The following is an 18,206-nucleotide window of genomic DNA, read 5'->3' as shown; positions in this document are numbered from 1 at the left end:
CAAACAGAGTTTAATGGGTTTCAAGACATACCTTTGAAGAACCGTTGAAATCTTGATTTTCAATTGTTAAATCCTCCAAATCTTTGTGTAGACCACCACAAGATCTTCCTTACTATTCTCTTGGTGCTCTAGATTGAGTTGTAGAACTCAAAATAAGCTGGAATCAAAGGGAATTTGGAGAAAGCTCACTGCAACAACCCAAAATGAAGAACATCTTTTTCTACCTGAATTTTTCAGAAAAATTCATTCAGTTGCCTTCCTTCAACTTCACTCCAATCTCTTCAATATATTGAAGACAATTATGTAAACAGATTTGCTGCATGGGATGCAGCTCAAGCTTGGAGTAAATGAAGGTTGAAGAAGTGAGTTCTTTGTGAGCTAGTTGAAGATGAAGATGAAAAATCTAATTTTTCATTTTGTATTTTTCTATTTCCAAAATCCAAAATTGATTTTAAAATCATATTTTATTTCTAAAATCAAAATTTATTAATTTTACAAATTAATTTCATAAATTAATTTTCTAATAAAATTAATAAACAATTATTTAAACAATTTAAATAATTCTAATTAATTTAATATCTAATATTAAATTAATTTTTACACAAATTCATATTCATATATTTAAATCATATTTAAATATATATTCTCCAATTCCGTTTGATTCTAATTTGAACGTTTCAAATTAACTTATCACGCTACTCTATATCTAATCCATTTTCGAGCTAGTAGGGGGGGACCTTTTGGACCTACAGATCATGGACTCCAACGATCCGAGATTAATCGGTTAAACTCATTAGACCGATATAACCCCCATTCATTAACTAATGGGTCACTCCACTGAAGCCCATAGTTTAACTCCCCTCACTGTAAATATGTTATATTCATTCGTATAACCATGATTAGTAAGTCAACCTTTCACATGTTGTTCGTAATAATGGTTGGGTCAATCTTTATTTTACCCCCAAAATTACCTCTTATTCCTTAAGTCCCAGTAATCTCCTAATGAACAATTGTTTTGTGATCTGATCAACAAAACCGAGTCCTTCTCGGGCCAATGAGAGGGCGAGGCCCCTTGTTCAAGACCCAGAATCAGCATTTAAGGAAACAACCTCTCTATTGTCCCTAAAGTGGGTAGGAGTGAATTATGTCTTGTACCCTATATTCCCAACTATCTATCTAGTCTTACCCAGGAAATGGGAGGTTTATTGAGCTGGCGCTGTTGAGCCAACCCTCACCTATGCAAATCTAAGGATAATTCCAAATAAATAGGAGTTCATAGTTAGCTCAGGATTAAGGTCAAGTTACCTAGGTCATCACTTTGAAATAGTGAGTCTTAAACAGTAAACAACGTTATAAAGTAAAAGTGACTAATTTCGTGGTCTGATCTTGTACAAACCCTTCTGCACAAAGACACCCTCACTTCTCATGTCCCAACATGAATGAATTAGTATCACTTCGTTTGTAGCACTTTACAACTTCTATAACTACAGAGCGGACCACATCCAATAATGTTACCAGAATAAGGTACCCAACTGTATTCATAAACTATAGATCATTTTGACTATTTACTCGAACCTGATCCACCTTTATGTCCCCACATAAAGTTCAAGTACTTATCCAATAGTCAAGGGACTTTCAGGTTTATTGGATTATCAAGCAATAAATCTATTCAATAACACCTTTATTGAATTTTCAGAATAAGTTCCATTGTTTACAAACCACGAGTTTTAGGACATAAAACCTAACAAAAGTCATAATGAATTTGAAAATTCAGATTCATTTATATTATTAATGTCCTATGTATCTATTTAATTTATGTATTTTCATTTATAAAAGGTTCTCGTGCTGACTCTGGGACTTGAACAATGGGGCCCTACCCTCTCACTAGCTTGAGAGGGACATGGTTTCTAGTTGGACCTCTCTCAACACCGAAGCATTACTAAGACCCACATCTTCCTCAATGGTAACCCCCCCAATAGGCCCGAAACTTACGTCGTTAATAAGCTTCGAGTCTAATCACAAGAAAATTTGTGAAATCACCGAATTACTCCTATTACTACTAAAACGTAGTGACAGTGGTAAGTGCAGGGTCGAACCACAGAGAAACGAAGAATTAATTTCTTTTTTAGTTAGATTTGACCGTAGAAAAACAGTAAAAACGGGGGTTTGGTTTTTTGTTTTAAAATTGAAAACATGCACGAAAAGGAAAATGCAAGGGATATACGGAACGATAATGGATTCATCTAGTTCTCGGATCAAGTAGTCATTCAATGTAAATCAAATAATTGTTTTCAGCCAAAATATCATGTATTCGAACTATGTATGCATAGGTACCCAATAGATGCGAATTAATTAATCTCTACAAAGGCCGAAATCAATTAATCTAAACCAATCGAGCATCCTAATTCGTAATTAAGGTTGGAAAGATCGTGTTCTAACTAACTTACATGCTTCTAGATGCAATTGGGTCCTCGACGGCCATAAAGAACTAGAAATATATGCATTAAGGACAATGATTCAACTATGTTAATTAAGTGTCAGGAAAGCCATGTTCAAATAATCAATTTATTCTTTAAATCTAGATTAAACGTGTGATGCAAAGATTCAAGGTCGGCCTATAAACCTAAGTATACTCATATAATCTGTGCTACAAGGGTAAATTCAAAGCATGGACAATTACAAATATGCATGCGAGCTTGAATTTAACTAGCTAAGACATGCGATCATGATAGAGGCATCAATCCAACACATAAAAGTAAGTCTAAATTAAACAAGATTAACATAATTCTAATTTAAAGCACAAAATTTAAGAGAAAACTCATCAAAATAAAAGAACGCTTTATCTAAGAACTAAACAAAAGATTACCTCATCGATTCATAGACAAACTAATGGGATACAAACCAAAACACATCCATAATCCAAAAATAAATAAACTAAACTAAAAATACTAAAAATTGAAGGAAAAGGAAGAAAGATGAAATCTAACTTCGGTCTCCATCAAATTGGCATTCTGAGTCCAGCATACTTTGACCTAGGGCTGAGGAGGAGTATTTATAGAAATCATCGCAGCATTGCAACGCTAGAAACAACGTTGCAATGCTCGACTCAAAGCCATCAGCGTCAGGAAAATGTTGCAATGCTGGCGTTGTGCCAAACCTGGAGCATCACAACGCTGCCCGTTGCAACAAGGCTATTGTCTTATAGCGGCGGACGAGTGTTGGGGCTTCTTATGATTTGAGCGTTGCGACGCTGGTCAAGGCCATTTTGGTTTTTTCAACTCCTTTGAATCCCGGATGCTCGAATTAACTCCAAATTAACTCTGATTAGCTTTAAATCCCCAATTCTACCTTTTGGTTGCTCGATACCAACAAAATAGAAAAATAAACACGTAAAATCCAATAACGAGCTCGAATTAAGTTTGAAAGATTTATAAAACCTATAGATATTTAGTAGACTATTTGATAAAATGATTACACTCGAGACCAATCGCCCCCCTCCCATCTTAACAAACACCAGAGGAAAAACAAATGCGAATGGAGGAAACAAGTCCTCTTTCCAGTCTCTACTCTGTTGGGAATGTCTTAGAACTCACAGTTTGTGTTAAACATTCTATCTTATCAATAATAATGACATGTTGATTTTGCATCTTATTATGAAAATCCAATAAACGTATCCTTGGCTATAGTTTGAATGTTGTAACTTTATGTAGTGACATAAACAGGATCAAGTTGACAGTATATAGCCTAAATGGTCTAATAAGTATATGGATGAATTTGAGTATCTCATCCTGGTAACACTATTGGATGTGGCCCACTCTATAATTGTTACAAGAATTTGTAAGGTGCTACAAACGATGTGATCTACAAATCGTTCATGTTGAGACATGAGAATATGGGCATCCTATGCAATGAGTTTGCATATAGACTAGACCACGAAAATAGTCACTTTTTTTTATAACGTCCGTTTACTGTTAAAACTGACTATTTCATTTATTATATAACCTAAGTTAACTCGATCTTAATCTTGAGCTAACTATGAACTCTTGTTTGTTCAGAATTATTCTTTGATTTGCAAATGGTGAGAGTAGTCCAACAACACTGCTCAATAAGCTTACCATTTTGGGGATAAGACTGAATGAATAGCTGGGGATATAGCCTTGCAAGATGGAATTTACTCCTACCCTATTTAGGGTTAGCAGATAGGTTGTTCTCAAGTACTGACTCCAGGTCTTGAACAATCGGGGCCCACCTTCTCATGATAGAGAAAGGATTTGTTTCATAGAGATTATAAATCAGAACTGTTCATTAGAGGATCAGTAGGAACTTAAGGAACAAGATGTAGTCACAAGGGTAAAACGGTATTTTTGACTTAGCTGTGATTACGAACAACTTGTGAAGGATCGACTTACTGATTATGATTATTAGATGGACATAATATATCTACAGTGAGGGGAGTTCAACTATGGGCTATAGTGGAGTGTCCCATTAGTTAACGAATGGAGGTTAAATCGGACTAATGAGTTTAACCGATTAACCTCGAATCGTTGGAGCCCATGCTCTGTAGGTCCCCCTACTAGCTCGTAAATGGATAAGCTTTAGGGGAGCTTGAGAAATTAATTTGAAACGTTCAAATTAAACGGAACAAGCGAATAAATATTTAAATATATAAAAATGATTATTGTGTAAAAATTAATTTAATATTTGATATTAGATTAATTAATTTTAAATTAATTTTAAAAAAATCAAATTTTGAATTAAATGATTTAAAATCATTTTTGGTTAAAAAAAAAAAAGAATGGAAATTCGTTTGCATGTTGCACAAAAATGAAAAATGGGTTTTTTCCATTATCATTATCTTTATGCTCACACAAAAAACATTATCTTCTCTACTTTAATTTTTCAAACATGAGTTGCAAGCCATGCATTCCATCTCTTTGCATGTTCATCTATTATATATAAAGAAGAGCGGAGTTGTTGGAGTGAAGGATAATACAGAATTTCGAGAGATTTTTCTGAAGAAGAAGTTGTCTTCTTCAGTCGGGCTGCTGTGAATTTATCTAGTTTTTTCACATCTTCAAGCTGTTCTTGAGTCCCACAACTCTGCCTAAAGCTCCAAGAGCATAGCAGGAAAGACTTTGAGGTGGTTCACATTGATAACAAGTGAAGACAGCAGTTGAATATACGTTTTCTTGGAGAGTTCATCAAAGGTATGTTCAGAAAACCCACCTTTTTTTAGAAAAGAATGCTTTAGTTTTTGCTAAAATTAGTGAATTAGAAAGCTTATGGATCATTGATACTTCCACTGCATGTTGTTTAACTCTTACATACTCAACGTCCCAATCGACACCAAAAATCTCTTAGAAAGACAAAAACTCTTCTTACCTAAAGAGTGAAGCCTACTAGCCACCCAAACTAATCAACAAATGCATAACATTTCCAATCAACCCTACAACCACATGCCTCCAAGACCCTTTCACGACAAGATCCACGAACAGACCTGAATAGTCGGCGAGCAGACCACACAAATAGCTCTGACAATTAATGGACAAACGCTCCATGAGAACCACGCTCTGACAATTAATATTTTGTTTTAAAAATTCTATATATGAACTTTTTGTTAAAATAAGTGTAGTTCAACTATCATAAAGTATGTACAATAATCTCGAGATCTTAAGTTCAATTTCCTTTCCTTGATCTATATATTGTGAGAGAAAAAATATATATTTTATATAATGCAACGGTTGTTAATTAAATTGGGGTAAAATGAACTGTACAAGTCAAAACTAGAAGATCCGTTGGAAATCATATAAGTTTTTTCTTTTTTCTTTCTTTTTTTTTTCAAGGGAAGAAAATCAGAAAGTTGAGTGTAGAAGGGTCTGATGAAAGAGATCAAGTGGCGAATAAAAAAGTTCTGTATATTAATAGGAAGGAATTGCCAGCTCAAAGTCAGAGATCGCAATTCAATCCAACACGCAGTGGCGTCCCTTTGCCTTGCCTCGTTGGACCTCTGCAATTGAAACTCCCTCTTTACCGTTTCTCAACATTTCCCCCTTTTTGTCTTCCGCCGATCCTCCGCGACGCTTAATTCCCTTTTGTATTCGCTAATTCTTCCATTTTCTCTCCTGCCCGATCTCCTTTGTCCCACCGGAATGTCATACGCCTACCTTTTCAAGTACATCATCATTGGTGATACTGGTACGCCTTGGTATATACATGTTTTTTCGTTTTCGATCTGATTCCTCAATTGGGTCGCTGAGATTATGGCTTTATTTGTGCTTAATCAACGTGATCGATCTGTTTGTCTGATTTGATGATGTGAATGCTTTTCTGTTTGGTTTCTTCCTTCTTTAATTTGGGAATTACTGCGTTTGAGCTTTGAATTTGGATGCTGTTTGCTCTTTGTCGATTGATTGCGGGGATTGGAACTGAATTGTGTGTTGTATTCTCCAGGAGTTGGAAAATCATGTCTTCTTCTCCAGTTTACCGATAAGAGATTCCAGCCTGTTCATGACTTGACTATTGGTGTAGAATTTGGTGCGAGGATGATCACCATCGACAACAAACCAATCAAGTTGCAAATTTGGGATACGGTTAGTTATGTCTCTTCATTCTTTCTTTGTAATTTTCTTCGGAATTTCTGGTTTCAAGTCTCTAGATATTTAACTGTGCACTTGTCTATTGAATTGAATGAATTCTATTCTGGTTTATGGATTAGTATAGTATTTCACCTTATCTTGGATCCATTTAAAGGAAAATCATCTGCAATTGTACTAGAGACAAGCGGGTGATCTGCTGCTATAAGCTTAAATCTTAGTTCAAATAAAAGGCGCAAAGAATAGCTGATAGAACCAGGAAGCCTCCGTTCATTCTTACTCTATAGAGCCCATACTACTGTGTGACGTATATTGATGTTTAGAGATTTATTTTATCATCGTAACATGGCTTTGAATCAAAAAGAAAACTCTCTCCAATTTATTATGCAACACTTATACGTGCTCTAAGTTTGAATCTAAAAGAAAACTATCTCCAATTTATTGTGCAACACTTATACGTGCTCTTAGCGTAAGTGCTCTGCTTAAACATAGAGCAGACATGTATAACTCAGCATAATGGCAATTATTCAAAATTACGTTTTGTTCTGTGTGTAATGATGATCTTTATTGATCCAACGTTCTGTATTGCTCATTTTTGGTTATACATATTTTAATCAATAGTGGTACTGGTACAAATTTCATCCCTTGTACGCTTTCGATTTAGATTTGTCCTTCCATTTTATATGAATTTCATCAAGTTTTTCTAATTCTGAACTTTCCCAAAAATATTACAGGCTGGTCAAGAATCCTTCAGGTCTATTACGAGGTCCTACTATAGAGGGGCTGCTGGTGCATTGCTTGTCTATGACATCACGAGGTCTTGTTACCTCTTGGTTTCCCTTCTAACTTAATACCACTTTTGAGTTTTGACGTACGAATGATTTTGTACTTTAGTTATTTGTATTTGATGCCTTATGCAGCCTATGGTTTGTCACTGATGGTGTGTTTAACCAAGCTGATCAAGGTTGTTAAGTTTTAGCAGTTGGAATTAGTCTGTTGGTTACGCTTCAGTAAGAAATATTCATAGTTTAGGTTGTATTGTTGGGAATGCGACCAAAGTCCCACATTGGTTAGATAAGAGGAGGATCATGGGTATATAAGTGAAGATGACTATCTCCATTGGTATGAGGCCTTTCGGGGTGAAACAAAAAACAAAGCCATGAGGGTTTATGTCCAAAGTGGACAATATCATACCATCGTGGAGATAGTTTGAGGGTCTTGTCCTTATCAAGTGGTATCAGAGCCATGCTCCTGAATTAACCATGCTCGGTAGAACCCTCGTTGTCGAACAAAGATGTATAGTAGAGCCTTGGAAGTAGTCATGGTGTGATCCGTGGTATGCTCGGTGAAAAGGAGTTAGCCTAGATATGAGTTAGACGGATGAATGACTGTTTGAAGGGAGGCTCGGTGGTCCTTTGTTCGAGGGGAGAATTGCTGGGAATGCGACCAAAGTCCCACATTGGTTAGATAAGAGGAGGATCATGGGTATATAAGTGAGGATGACTATCTCCATTGGTATGAGGCCTTTTGGGGGTGAAACCAAAAACAAAACCATGAGGGTTTATGCCCAAAGTGGACAATATCATATCATTGTGGAGATAGTTTGAGGGTCTTGTCCCTATCAAGTGGTTGTATGCACTTCATTCCTGATTAAACAAAGTTCAATTCTCTGAGGCTACATGCATAACCAAGATTGGTATAAGAGTTGTTGGAAGATTTCTAAGTCTTTCGGTATCAGAGTTGTTGTCTTGTGTAGACATTGGGTTGTGATCGTTGCTATGTTAAGTTGTTAACCTGGCTGGTTAAGGCTGTTAAAGTTTTAGCCACTGGAGTTAGTTGGTTAGCTAGGCTTCAATTTGCTGCTTTATTGGTACATAAATTCATTGTTTTGGTAGTATGCAATTCATTCCTGATTTAATGAACCTTCAGCTGACACCAATTTTCTAGTGAATAAGTGAGGGGGACTTTTGAACTTCATCCTCCAAGTGGGCCTTTAGTATGCGGGATTATTGTTAGAAAGATATTTCAGAAACCAGGAGAGGATACTCCTATTCCTTTTGCAATTCATTATTGATCCTTAAACAGTTATCTTGAAGATGAAATATAATTCACCTGAGAATTTGTATGTTACCCTTGTACACATGTATATATATCTCTTTAATGAATAGAATACATTATTTTGATTCTCTCAAACCCTTTAGTATTTTACATGGTATAGGAGCGATAAGTCATATAGAGTTTTTTGTTAACCAGGGGACTTTTGAACCTTTAGATTTTGAAGTTTAGGACTCGTCCCGTTTGTATTTCAACTTGAGTTTGTGACACTGTGTGGCCTACACCTATTTCCATTGCCGCCGCATAACACCGACTAAATTGTGGTGTGGTGATCAAACAAGTCTTCATATCGTAGTTAATCAAGTATTTCATGAGCGAATGAAACACATTGAAATTGATTGTCATTTTATGAAGTGAGAATACAATCAGATTTGACATCCACTAGATATGTGGAGAATGAAAAGAGATTAGTAGATATCTTCACTAAAGCATTACATGGAGCACACATAAATTATCTTTTTAACAAGTTGAGCATGATTAATATATTTGTTCCAACTTTAGGTGAAGTATTAAAGTGTGCTTATTAGTATGGTTATGTTATTGTAAATATATCAGTCTTGTTTTCCTTTATGATCTTTTTACTCTCTCTTTGTACGCTTCTATGTATATATATATACACATTTTTTTAGTGAATGGAATACATTTAGCCTTGATTCTCACAAAACTCTTAGTGTTTTACAGACTCTAAATCACCCAAATCTATTCATGTAGGAAAGGGAAGAAGGGGGAACAAGTGATGTAAGTACGTGAGGATTGGCGGGCGTGTGTGTTTGATTCTTTGGTTAGTTATACGTTGTGAATGTTTGTTAGAGGGGAGTATTAAGGCCGCTTATGCAGAGAGGAGGGAATCTTTTTGCATTTTGCTCATTTGTAGCTTTGGGCATGGTGGAGAGGCGGGGAGCATTGTGATTGCCAAAACAGTAAATAGATAATTTGAAATCTGCCAATCCCTCAGTCTCGAGGAAATCTAGTAAAATTTTCAACAAAGTTTAATATGAATGTTTGACATTTCTTGGGTTAATTATGGTTTATATGAGAGGGGTAACCGGATAACTGATGCATGACCGTATATTTGTAGGTGCTCAGTCATGAGGAAATCTAGTAGTCTTATAGTTGTTAGTTTGTAGCACGATAACTTAAGCATGACAGTAGTTGTTAAAATAATCCGGTCAGTCACTCATCATCATGCTTTAAATTTCTTTAGTGAATGAGTATATTTGAGTTTTGTGGCTATCATGTTTTTCAGGAGGGAGACTTTTAATCACTTGGCTAGCTGGCTTGAAGATGCAAGACAACATGCTAATGCAAACATGACAATAATGCTGATAGGTAACAAGTGTGATCTTGCACACCGAAGGGCGGTCAGCACTGAGGAAGGGGAGCAATTTGCAAAGGAGCATGGCTTAATTTTTATGGAGGCCTCTGCTAAAACTGCTCAAAATGTTGAGGAGGTGATACAATAGACGTAAATTGCCTTTCACAAAATTTAAATTGGATGTTCATCTCTAAACGAAGAACATGACATAAGATATAACATTCATCTTTTTGATATATTGTAAACAATTCTCTGTCCCGCAATTTTTGTGATGATCAATAATTTTTAACAGGCATTCATTAAAACTGCTGCAACCATATATAAGAAGATCCAGGATGGAGTGTTTGATGTATCTAATGAGGTATGCAGTATACTTTTACTTCATGCTGCTAAATGTTTATGGAAGTATTTTAGTTTTACCATCGCATTTCCTCTTGCATGAGAGTTCTAGTTAGGGACAGATAATATTAATATGATATTAGTAAGGGGTATTATGGGTTAGCTAGTGATGGTTTGGTTATATAAAGAGGAGTTGGGCACCTTGGAGGGTGTGGAACATTTTGGGGAGAATTTCTATTCTGGGACTTTGGGAGAGAGATAACTCTCGCGGAAGGCTGCGGGTATATTACTTCTGTTTTGTGTTTCTGAGTTTTTTCTATTGAATTGAGTCTCATAGGTTGATCTGAGATTCATCTTTGTAGGGGGTTTCAGTTTTACTTTTGTTAATTGAACTTTTGGCTTCACTATTTAGTCATTTCTCGATTTGTGCATGTCATCCTTGTGCAGGGACCATGCTAACCGAACTGGTTACTTCACTATTTAGTCAAAATTCATTCAGCTGTTTAAATGACAGAATTTAGATTTTAGCTTCGATTGTAAGAATTTTTTATTAGTTTTTCTAAACGAGGGATGAATAGTGACGAGAATAATGTAAATCCATCTTATCTGCAGTCATATGGGATAAAAGTTGGATATGGTGGAATCCCAGGGCCATCAGGAGGCAGAGATGGTACTACAGCTCAATCTGGGGGTTGTTGCAGTTAAATCTTGCCACTCGATCTAGTTCAAGCTTTGATGTTCTCGCTAAATTCCTTTGTTAATTATGAGTGTCAGAAAACTCCCCCTCCCCCTCCCCCTCGAAAAAGAAGGGAAAAAAGGTAAACCCATAATAGTTTTATCAGGTATTTGTATAATCTCATTTGATGTGTTATGCTTTTTTTCTTCTTTTCAACAAGTTAACTCGATCATATTTTATTGTAAAGGTAAATTCATATTGGTGCATGTTATTTGTGACAAAACTGCATTCACTTTTATTGGTTAGTATATAATTTGTACCTGACGTTTTATATATCCAGCAAGATGAACAAACTCACATATTGATTTCTTTATCTTAAATCCATCCAAGTTTAGCTTAAAAGTTCTGAAGAAAGAATGCTTTTCTTTTTGTCATATCAAGGCTTTGCACAACATTCTTTTTGACATCAAGAATTGGGTTTTATTTTATTTTATTTATTTATTTTTTTTAACTGAGAAATCAGACTTGGGTTGATGAAAATACAGAGGTACAAAAGAGGAGCCTGAGATAGCTTAGAAAAAGTCAAGATGCCGTTCTCTTTTCGGTTTTCTATTTTTGAAATTCTATTTCTTTCAAGTATGATTTTCGATTTCAAATAAGTTTAAAATTTCAATGTTTCTTTGACAAAATTGAAGATGGTAAAGAAAATATGATAAAACAAATACACTTTTCAAAAATAATAAATAAAAGGGTAGGGCTTTAGTTTTTTTGTGGTTGAAAAGTGAGGTCTTCCTACAACTTTTTTACCATTGTTTTCATCTTTCTTTAACTAAAAATTTGAATCCTTAACCAAATTAAAATAAAAAAGTAAAATAAAATCACATTTTAAAAACTTCGTTTTTGAAACACAACAAAGTAAAGCAATGTTCAAATGGTTATGGAGACCCAAGAAAATTAAAGACCCAATTAGCAAAATGATTTGAGAAAAGTCAAAATTACAAAATCAAGACTGTCAATTCTTTACTTGAACAATTCAGCATTGCTCCTTCACTAAGCTCATCCCTCCAGAGAGTTTAAGAGAAGTAAATGTTTTTCTAACAAGTTATCTGAAATGCATTTTGGTCCTTTAAAAATAATGTGGATTCCAAACTCTTTTTTTAACCATGTTGCTGTTCCAAGTATGGAAATAGTGTGGATGCAGCAGGTAGAAATCAAAAAATTAGTCTGATAAAGCAGATACGTAATAATCTTAGTTGGCTCAATCACTTGTAAAAGACAATCTAAAAGTAATACAAGAAAGCACTAGAATTTGAATAGCTACCCATTCCTTTTTCATAGGAGAACAGAGACAAGGCATCATCCAAACTCAAAACAAACTAGAGACTAAAAAAATATTCACTTTATGGCTAAGTAAGTATTTACAAAGAAACAATAATCAATATAACCGTAAAAGGTTCCAATTGGAAGCTACAAAATGAACCAGGCTACTATACAATTTCCCCCATACAGTATAAGTGCTTGGTTCTTAATTTAACATCACCAATCAATTGTTGATATTTTTGTTTATTTGAAATTCCTTCTATTGTATTCTTGTAGCATCTACCATTATAAAATGACAAAAATGTGAGTTCAAAATTTGAAGTTAGATAAGAGTACCTTCCTTTTACCAGCCTTTGAGTCTTGGGCTTCTTCTTGGTAAGTTTGAACTCAAGCCTTTGAAAGGTATATCTGAACGTCTCAAATCTTTATTAGAACACTTCTTGAGGATATAAACTGACAGATCTTAGTACTGAAGAACTTATAGGCTACCAATAATCCCTGCAAGAACACAAGCCATGAAGAAAATGGTGAAATCTATTGGTGTCTCTTACAATGATTTCCCTTCCCAAGACTTTTGAAGCAAACTTGAATGCAGAATGGCAGTCACCACATATTCTAATGTTCTTCTTAATCCTAATGGTTAATCCAGGAGGAGTTTTCAAGACTGAAAATGCTAATGCTAACTTCTCACTATGGTATTGTAGCTTTACTTCTCTATCCTGCTGGTCCATGAAGAAAAGCACATGGCTTGTGTCTGGCACATAACCGATCTCTTTAATTTTCCCACTTATTTTCTCCCACATCCTACGGATTTCTTCTCTCATTGGATGGGAATCATCATTTGCCACAAACATATGGACTTCATTCTCAATTTCAACCCAACTACAGGCGGGTTCTTTCTTTACCCCACTCTCTTTCATCATCTTCCTTACATTTGCTGCATCATTCAATCTACCAGCAGAAGCATAAATATTAGACAACAGTACATGAGGACCAGAGTCATGAGGGTCAAGCTCGAAAACCCGTTCAGCAGCATAAACACCCAAATCCATATTCTTATGCATCCTGCAAGCACCAAGCAAGGCTCCCCAGACAGCTGCAGTAGGTTCAATAGGCATTTCCTCTATGAACTTGTTGGCTTCATGAAGTCGTCCCGCTCGACCTAAAAGGTCAACAACTGTCACATGATGTGCAACCTGTGGCTCTATCTCGTATTTTTTCATCAGTTCAAAATAATATCGCCCATCATCCAGAAGCCCAGAATGGCTACAAGCGGTGAGAACAGAAAGAAAAGTAATTTCATTAGGTTGAACTTTGGCCCTCAGCATCTCCTCAAATAGCTGTAAAGCTTCAACTCCCAATCCGTGATGCGCATATCCAGATATAATCGAGTTCCACGAAACTATATCCTGTTTAACCAACCTCTGGAAGACCTTCTTTGCATCCTTGATGCTGCCTGATTTAGCATACATGTCAATGAGAGTGTTTCCAATGTAAGCAATGGGCTGTCCACCAGATTTTATTACATGGGCATGAACCCATTTGCCTTGCTCCAAAGATCCAGAACTCGCACAAGCAATAAAAACACTAGAGTATGTAAAATGTGTAGGTTCAAAATCCTGTCTTAGCATCTGCCAAAACAACCTCATCACATGCTCTCCTTCACCCTTCCGAGCATAACCAGCAATCAGAGCATTCCAAGACACCACATTTTTCGCAGCCAGGCTGTTAAAAATCACTGTGGCTTCTCGCATATGCCCCCACCTAGCATACATATCGAGTAATGAACTTCCCACGTGAACATTCATATCATAGCCATATTTGAGGGAGAATGCATGAAGTTGCCTGCCATTGTCATCACTAGGGCCAGCTCCAGAAGCCTTCAACAGGCTAGACAAGGTGAACTCATTGGGTTGGAAGCCCAGGTGAAGCATCTTGGGGAACCAAGCAAGAGCTTCAGACGCTCGCCCACTTTGAGAATAGCCACTGATCAGAACAGTCCAACTAACCATGTCTCTTATAGGCATTTTATCAAACAGGTTCTGTGCTTCCTCAAGACTGCCACATTTCGCATACATGTTTAAGATACAATTCAGAAGTACCAGATCATTCTCAAACGTGGAACCCTGGATGTGGGCGTGAATGGCTCTGCCCTGCTTGAGTTTGCGCAAGTAGGTGCATTTGTTTAGCATTTTACAGTAAAGTGTTCGTTCGGGTTCTAAAGAGCCACGGTTGATGAGGTCCAGAACATAGAGCCCAGTAGAATTAGTGGAAGTAAAAGAAGAAGAAATGTGGGTCTTGCGAAGAAGGTCTTCATCTTGGAGAATGCCATTGAAAGGGGCGACAGTGGGGTTCCAATCTTGGCTTTCTGCCGTACCCGACTCCATGAAGGCACAAGGAGTCAAACCTGTGCCATACTTTGCAGCAATGGGGAAAAATCTTAATGGTTTGAGTTTAGGATGAAAAAGTTGTAATGGCCCGTATTTTCCAATACAACTTTTAAAATAACAATGTGGGAACATAACCATTATAAACTTTTACAACTTACACAAACCAGCAGAAGCAACTTATTAAAAACAATTTCTAAGTCAAACTATCAAATCCTAAGATAAACATCATTTGATGTCCTGCACCAGAAAGCCAAACTCCCCTTCTCTCAGAACTATCACTTGATACTTCATCTGAAAGTATTTTGGAAAAACAGAAATGAGTACAAAAATAATAAATAAGCAACTCTCATATCAAGTTTGAAATTCATTTTCTTTCGAAACTTTCATAAACAAACAAAATATAGATCTTTGCAAAGCTTCATCTAAAGCTTTGTTACAAACGGTAGCTTCAAAATCAAAATCTTTCAATCAAATAAGCTTGCCAAACTAAAGGTTTCTGAGCTAAAACTTTCAAATAGTCTTTCAACAAAACAAAAACAGTCTAATAAACTTTCAATACCTTTAATAAATAAACTTTCATACCCTTTATAAAATAAAATCTTTCAATACTTTCAAATACAAAGCTATCAAATGGGAAAGATGCATAGTTGAAGTAGCCTAGCATATGTGGTTACCAAGGTAACACCAGTCATTCATTTAGTCAAATATGTCAATTAGCAATCGACCAAAACAACAATCAATTACTTAAGTATGAGGTCATGTGAGTGCAACACACACAAATCTACATTTCAAAGGAACGCCAAATCACTAATAAGTGCCTTCCAATAAATAAGTTTCAAACCGATCATATACCGTCAAATCCACATTTAGCAACTTCAAAATAAGCATACAATCCCAGAAACAAAAACTTGGCATATCCAAATAGTTCTATCGACTCAATCAAAATTTTATAAACATTTGAAACAAAACATATAGTTTTAAATAGAAATTTGAGCACAAGAGTCCATCAAATCAAATCATTCTTTTCAGGAGTAACCAAAATCACGATAGAAATACTTTCAATTTGAAATCAGTTGAAATAGTTCCAGCTACCAGTCAAAACAGTGACATGCTAAATTTGACAAAATTAAGTAAAAATATACAAAACATTTTCAGTTTCAATCGATCCTCAAATCACATAAAACATACTTTTAAACATTTATCAAATCACAATAGTCAAAACAAATCTTTATCAAAATTTATATTGTGGATGATATTTGAAAACTACTTAGCTCAAAATCCTACAATTCTCAATCAAAATTCCACTTTCTTGGACATATGTCAACTTCCTCGAAGTTTAAACAATCAAGACATTTAGAACTCAATTCAAAAACCTTGATCGAAAGTGGGAATGTTCAAGAGGTACATCCTTACTCAAAAATCAACCATAAAAACTTAACAGGAAAATTACACTGTTGACCCACTTTAGAGGTCCAAAATGAAAAATGCTCCACTTTTAAAAACTATTGCTAATTGACCTTCTGCAGACATCATGCATGTATGAAATTATCAATTTCTTTTCCTCTTCTCCCTCTTATTCTCCGACAAGCTTCTTCTTTTCTTCTCTTCTTCCTTTTCTTCTCCAGTGAGCAACTTTTTTCCTTCTCTCTTCTTCTTTTCTTCTTCTTCCTCATCTTATCCGGCGAGTAACTTAGGTGAAACTGTTTCTTCTTTTTTTCTCTTTTCTTCTTCTTCTCTAGCGTGACCAACTTGGGTGAAAAACCACACACCAACTTTAACTGTGAGAGGAGAGTGATCTGTGAGTGAGAAAAATAAGAGAGAGAGAGCGCGCGGGAGAGAGCGAGAGTGATTTGTGAGTAAGAAATGGAAGAGAGAGCGAGATGGCTTTTTCATGTATCCGAGTTTGTTTGGGTAATCTCACCCAAACGTAGTGTTAGCATAAGGTCATTTGTCATTTCTTTTGGGGTCATTTGCTATTTTGGCCCAAATTTTGGGTTATTCGTAGAACTTTTCCAAACTTAACCGGTCACTCTGAAATAGTCTAAAACTACTACAGAAGGTTTCCCTCAGGTTAGAAACTAATCTAACATATGCTATTTCAAAAGAGAAACTAGTCTAACATACTTCAATCGAGTTTAAAAAGGTTCAGGTGCTAACGCTGATAGAACCTTAATCGAAATACTTCGAAATTGACTCAAACACAACAACAGATGAGTTCCATTCGACCAATTAAATCCAAAATGAAAAGAAAATTAAAGCAATGATTCTTACCAAATCATACTGAAAAGGCTCCGAATCTTGCTGGTTGTTGTTTGAAAACGTCCAAACTTGCTTTTGGTTGTGAGAAAACTGATTTGAGGCCAAATGGAGTGTGGGTCAACGCCGAAACTCATCGAAACGGAGAGAAACACAGCAAAGGTCTGGGCAAAGGCGTTCGGAGTGGCGCTCGCGTCGCAAGTTAAATCAGTGGATTTCTTCGACCCCGAACCACCGCCGTCGATCGTAGAGCAAGGAAACGTGCAAGAGCACGTCTATGGTCTTCGCTGCTGTTCGTGGGTGAGGTCGCGCAGAGTTGGGTCATCAAGGCTTGACGTTCGGCGTGGTCTGAGGTTACCGAAGAACGGTAATGCTTGCGCTGTGCCCACACGTCGTCACTGTCGGAGNTCGGAGGCTCGCCGGCTGTCGCTCGCGGTCTGTGGTCGCCGGCGAAGAGGTCTTTAACGCTGGGGGAAGTTGGTCGGCGGCTGTAAGGGAGGAGAAGAAAATGGAGGCTAGAGTATTTTCCCTCCTTTCTCTCTCACTCTTTTTTCTTTCTTTAATGTGACCTCTATTTTCTATTTTAGGAAATTACAGTGCATAAACTTTAACCAAATAATAAATTGAAATTGTCTTAAATGATAATTTTTTTTAAAAAATTTTAAATATAACAAAATATCATCGTTTATATGGTAAAAATATCACCGTTTATATAGTAATAGACTTATCATCTATTATGGATACATATATATATATACAATTTTATTAAATTTTTAAATATTTTGATTCATTTTAGATTTTTTTAATAATGTTATTTTAATATTTATTAACAAACATAGGATTGGGTGGATAATATTGACAAAAATAGGTGTTTTAATGGTGTACCCGATACACGAGTCCGTGTGATCTGGCATGCGAATGTGGTAGTCATGCAACGTTGACCAACCCTGTACTGGGTACACGACTTAGTGGTCCCTTAAACACCGCAGTCCCTTCTTCTTCCCCCATCTAAGACCTTTTTCTCATTTCTTCCTCTCCATTGCCGCCAATCGCCAAATTCACCGTCGTCCGCCGTCTTCACGATTATCTTTTTCTCCTTTCTTGTTGCTGTCGCCATGAATCGATCTACCACATATTGTCTCCAATCTCTGTCATGCCCACCTTAGGTAAAGTTTTTTCTTTATTTTTTTAAATATATGTTT

General features: G+C 36.1%; 2 protein-coding genes across 6 annotated transcripts; one reads left to right on the top strand and one right to left on the bottom strand.

Moving 5' to 3' along the window:
• The first annotated feature begins 5,864 nt into the window (after window positions 1-5,864).
• Window positions 5,865-11,395, top strand: LOC120082733 (ras-related protein RABB1c). 2 transcript variants are annotated; one of them, XM_039038013.1, is made up of 7 exons: window positions 5,865-6,195; window positions 6,451-6,590; window positions 7,328-7,410; window positions 9,420-9,446; window positions 9,955-10,159; window positions 10,316-10,384; window positions 10,975-11,395. In XM_039038013.1, exons 1-7 carry the CDS (start codon window positions 6,150-6,152, stop codon window positions 11,065-11,067), a joined length of 663 nt encoding a protein of 220 aa, XP_038893941.1. In that variant the 5' UTR covers window positions 5,865-6,149; the 3' UTR covers window positions 11,068-11,395. The 2 variants fall into 2 exon arrangements, with proteins under 2 accessions (XP_038893941.1, XP_038893942.1); XM_039038014.1 differs by lacking the exon at window positions 9,420-9,446 and having other exon boundaries at window positions 5,872-6,195; window positions 10,975-11,371.
• Window positions 11,396-12,419: 1,024 nt separating this feature from the next.
• Window positions 12,420-17,652, bottom strand: LOC120082732 (pentatricopeptide repeat-containing protein At3g24000, mitochondrial). Of its 4 annotated transcripts, none has more exons than XM_039038010.1 (2): window positions 17,020-17,592; window positions 12,420-15,039 (listed from the first exon to the last, which is right to left on the bottom strand). In XM_039038010.1, exon 2 carries the CDS (start codon window positions 14,884-14,886, stop codon window positions 12,844-12,846), a length of 2,043 nt encoding a protein of 680 aa, XP_038893938.1. In that variant the 5' UTR covers window positions 14,887-15,039; window positions 17,020-17,592; the 3' UTR covers window positions 12,420-12,843. The 4 variants fall into 4 exon arrangements, 3 of the variants coding, with proteins under 3 accessions (XP_038893938.1, XP_038893940.1, XP_038893939.1); XM_039038012.1 differs by having other exon boundaries at window positions 12,420-14,765; XM_039038011.1 differs by having other exon boundaries at window positions 12,420-14,775; window positions 17,020-17,591.
• Window positions 17,653-18,206: the final 554 nt, after the last annotated feature.

This window comes from Benincasa hispida, chromosome 8, assembly GCF_009727055.1.
Source record: "Benincasa hispida cultivar B227 chromosome 8, ASM972705v1, whole genome shotgun sequence".
Lineage (NCBI taxonomy): Eukaryota > Viridiplantae > Streptophyta > Magnoliopsida > Cucurbitales > Cucurbitaceae > Benincasa > Benincasa hispida.
Note: the sequence above shows the minus strand (reverse complement) of the source record. Positions and strands in the feature narration are given on the sequence as shown.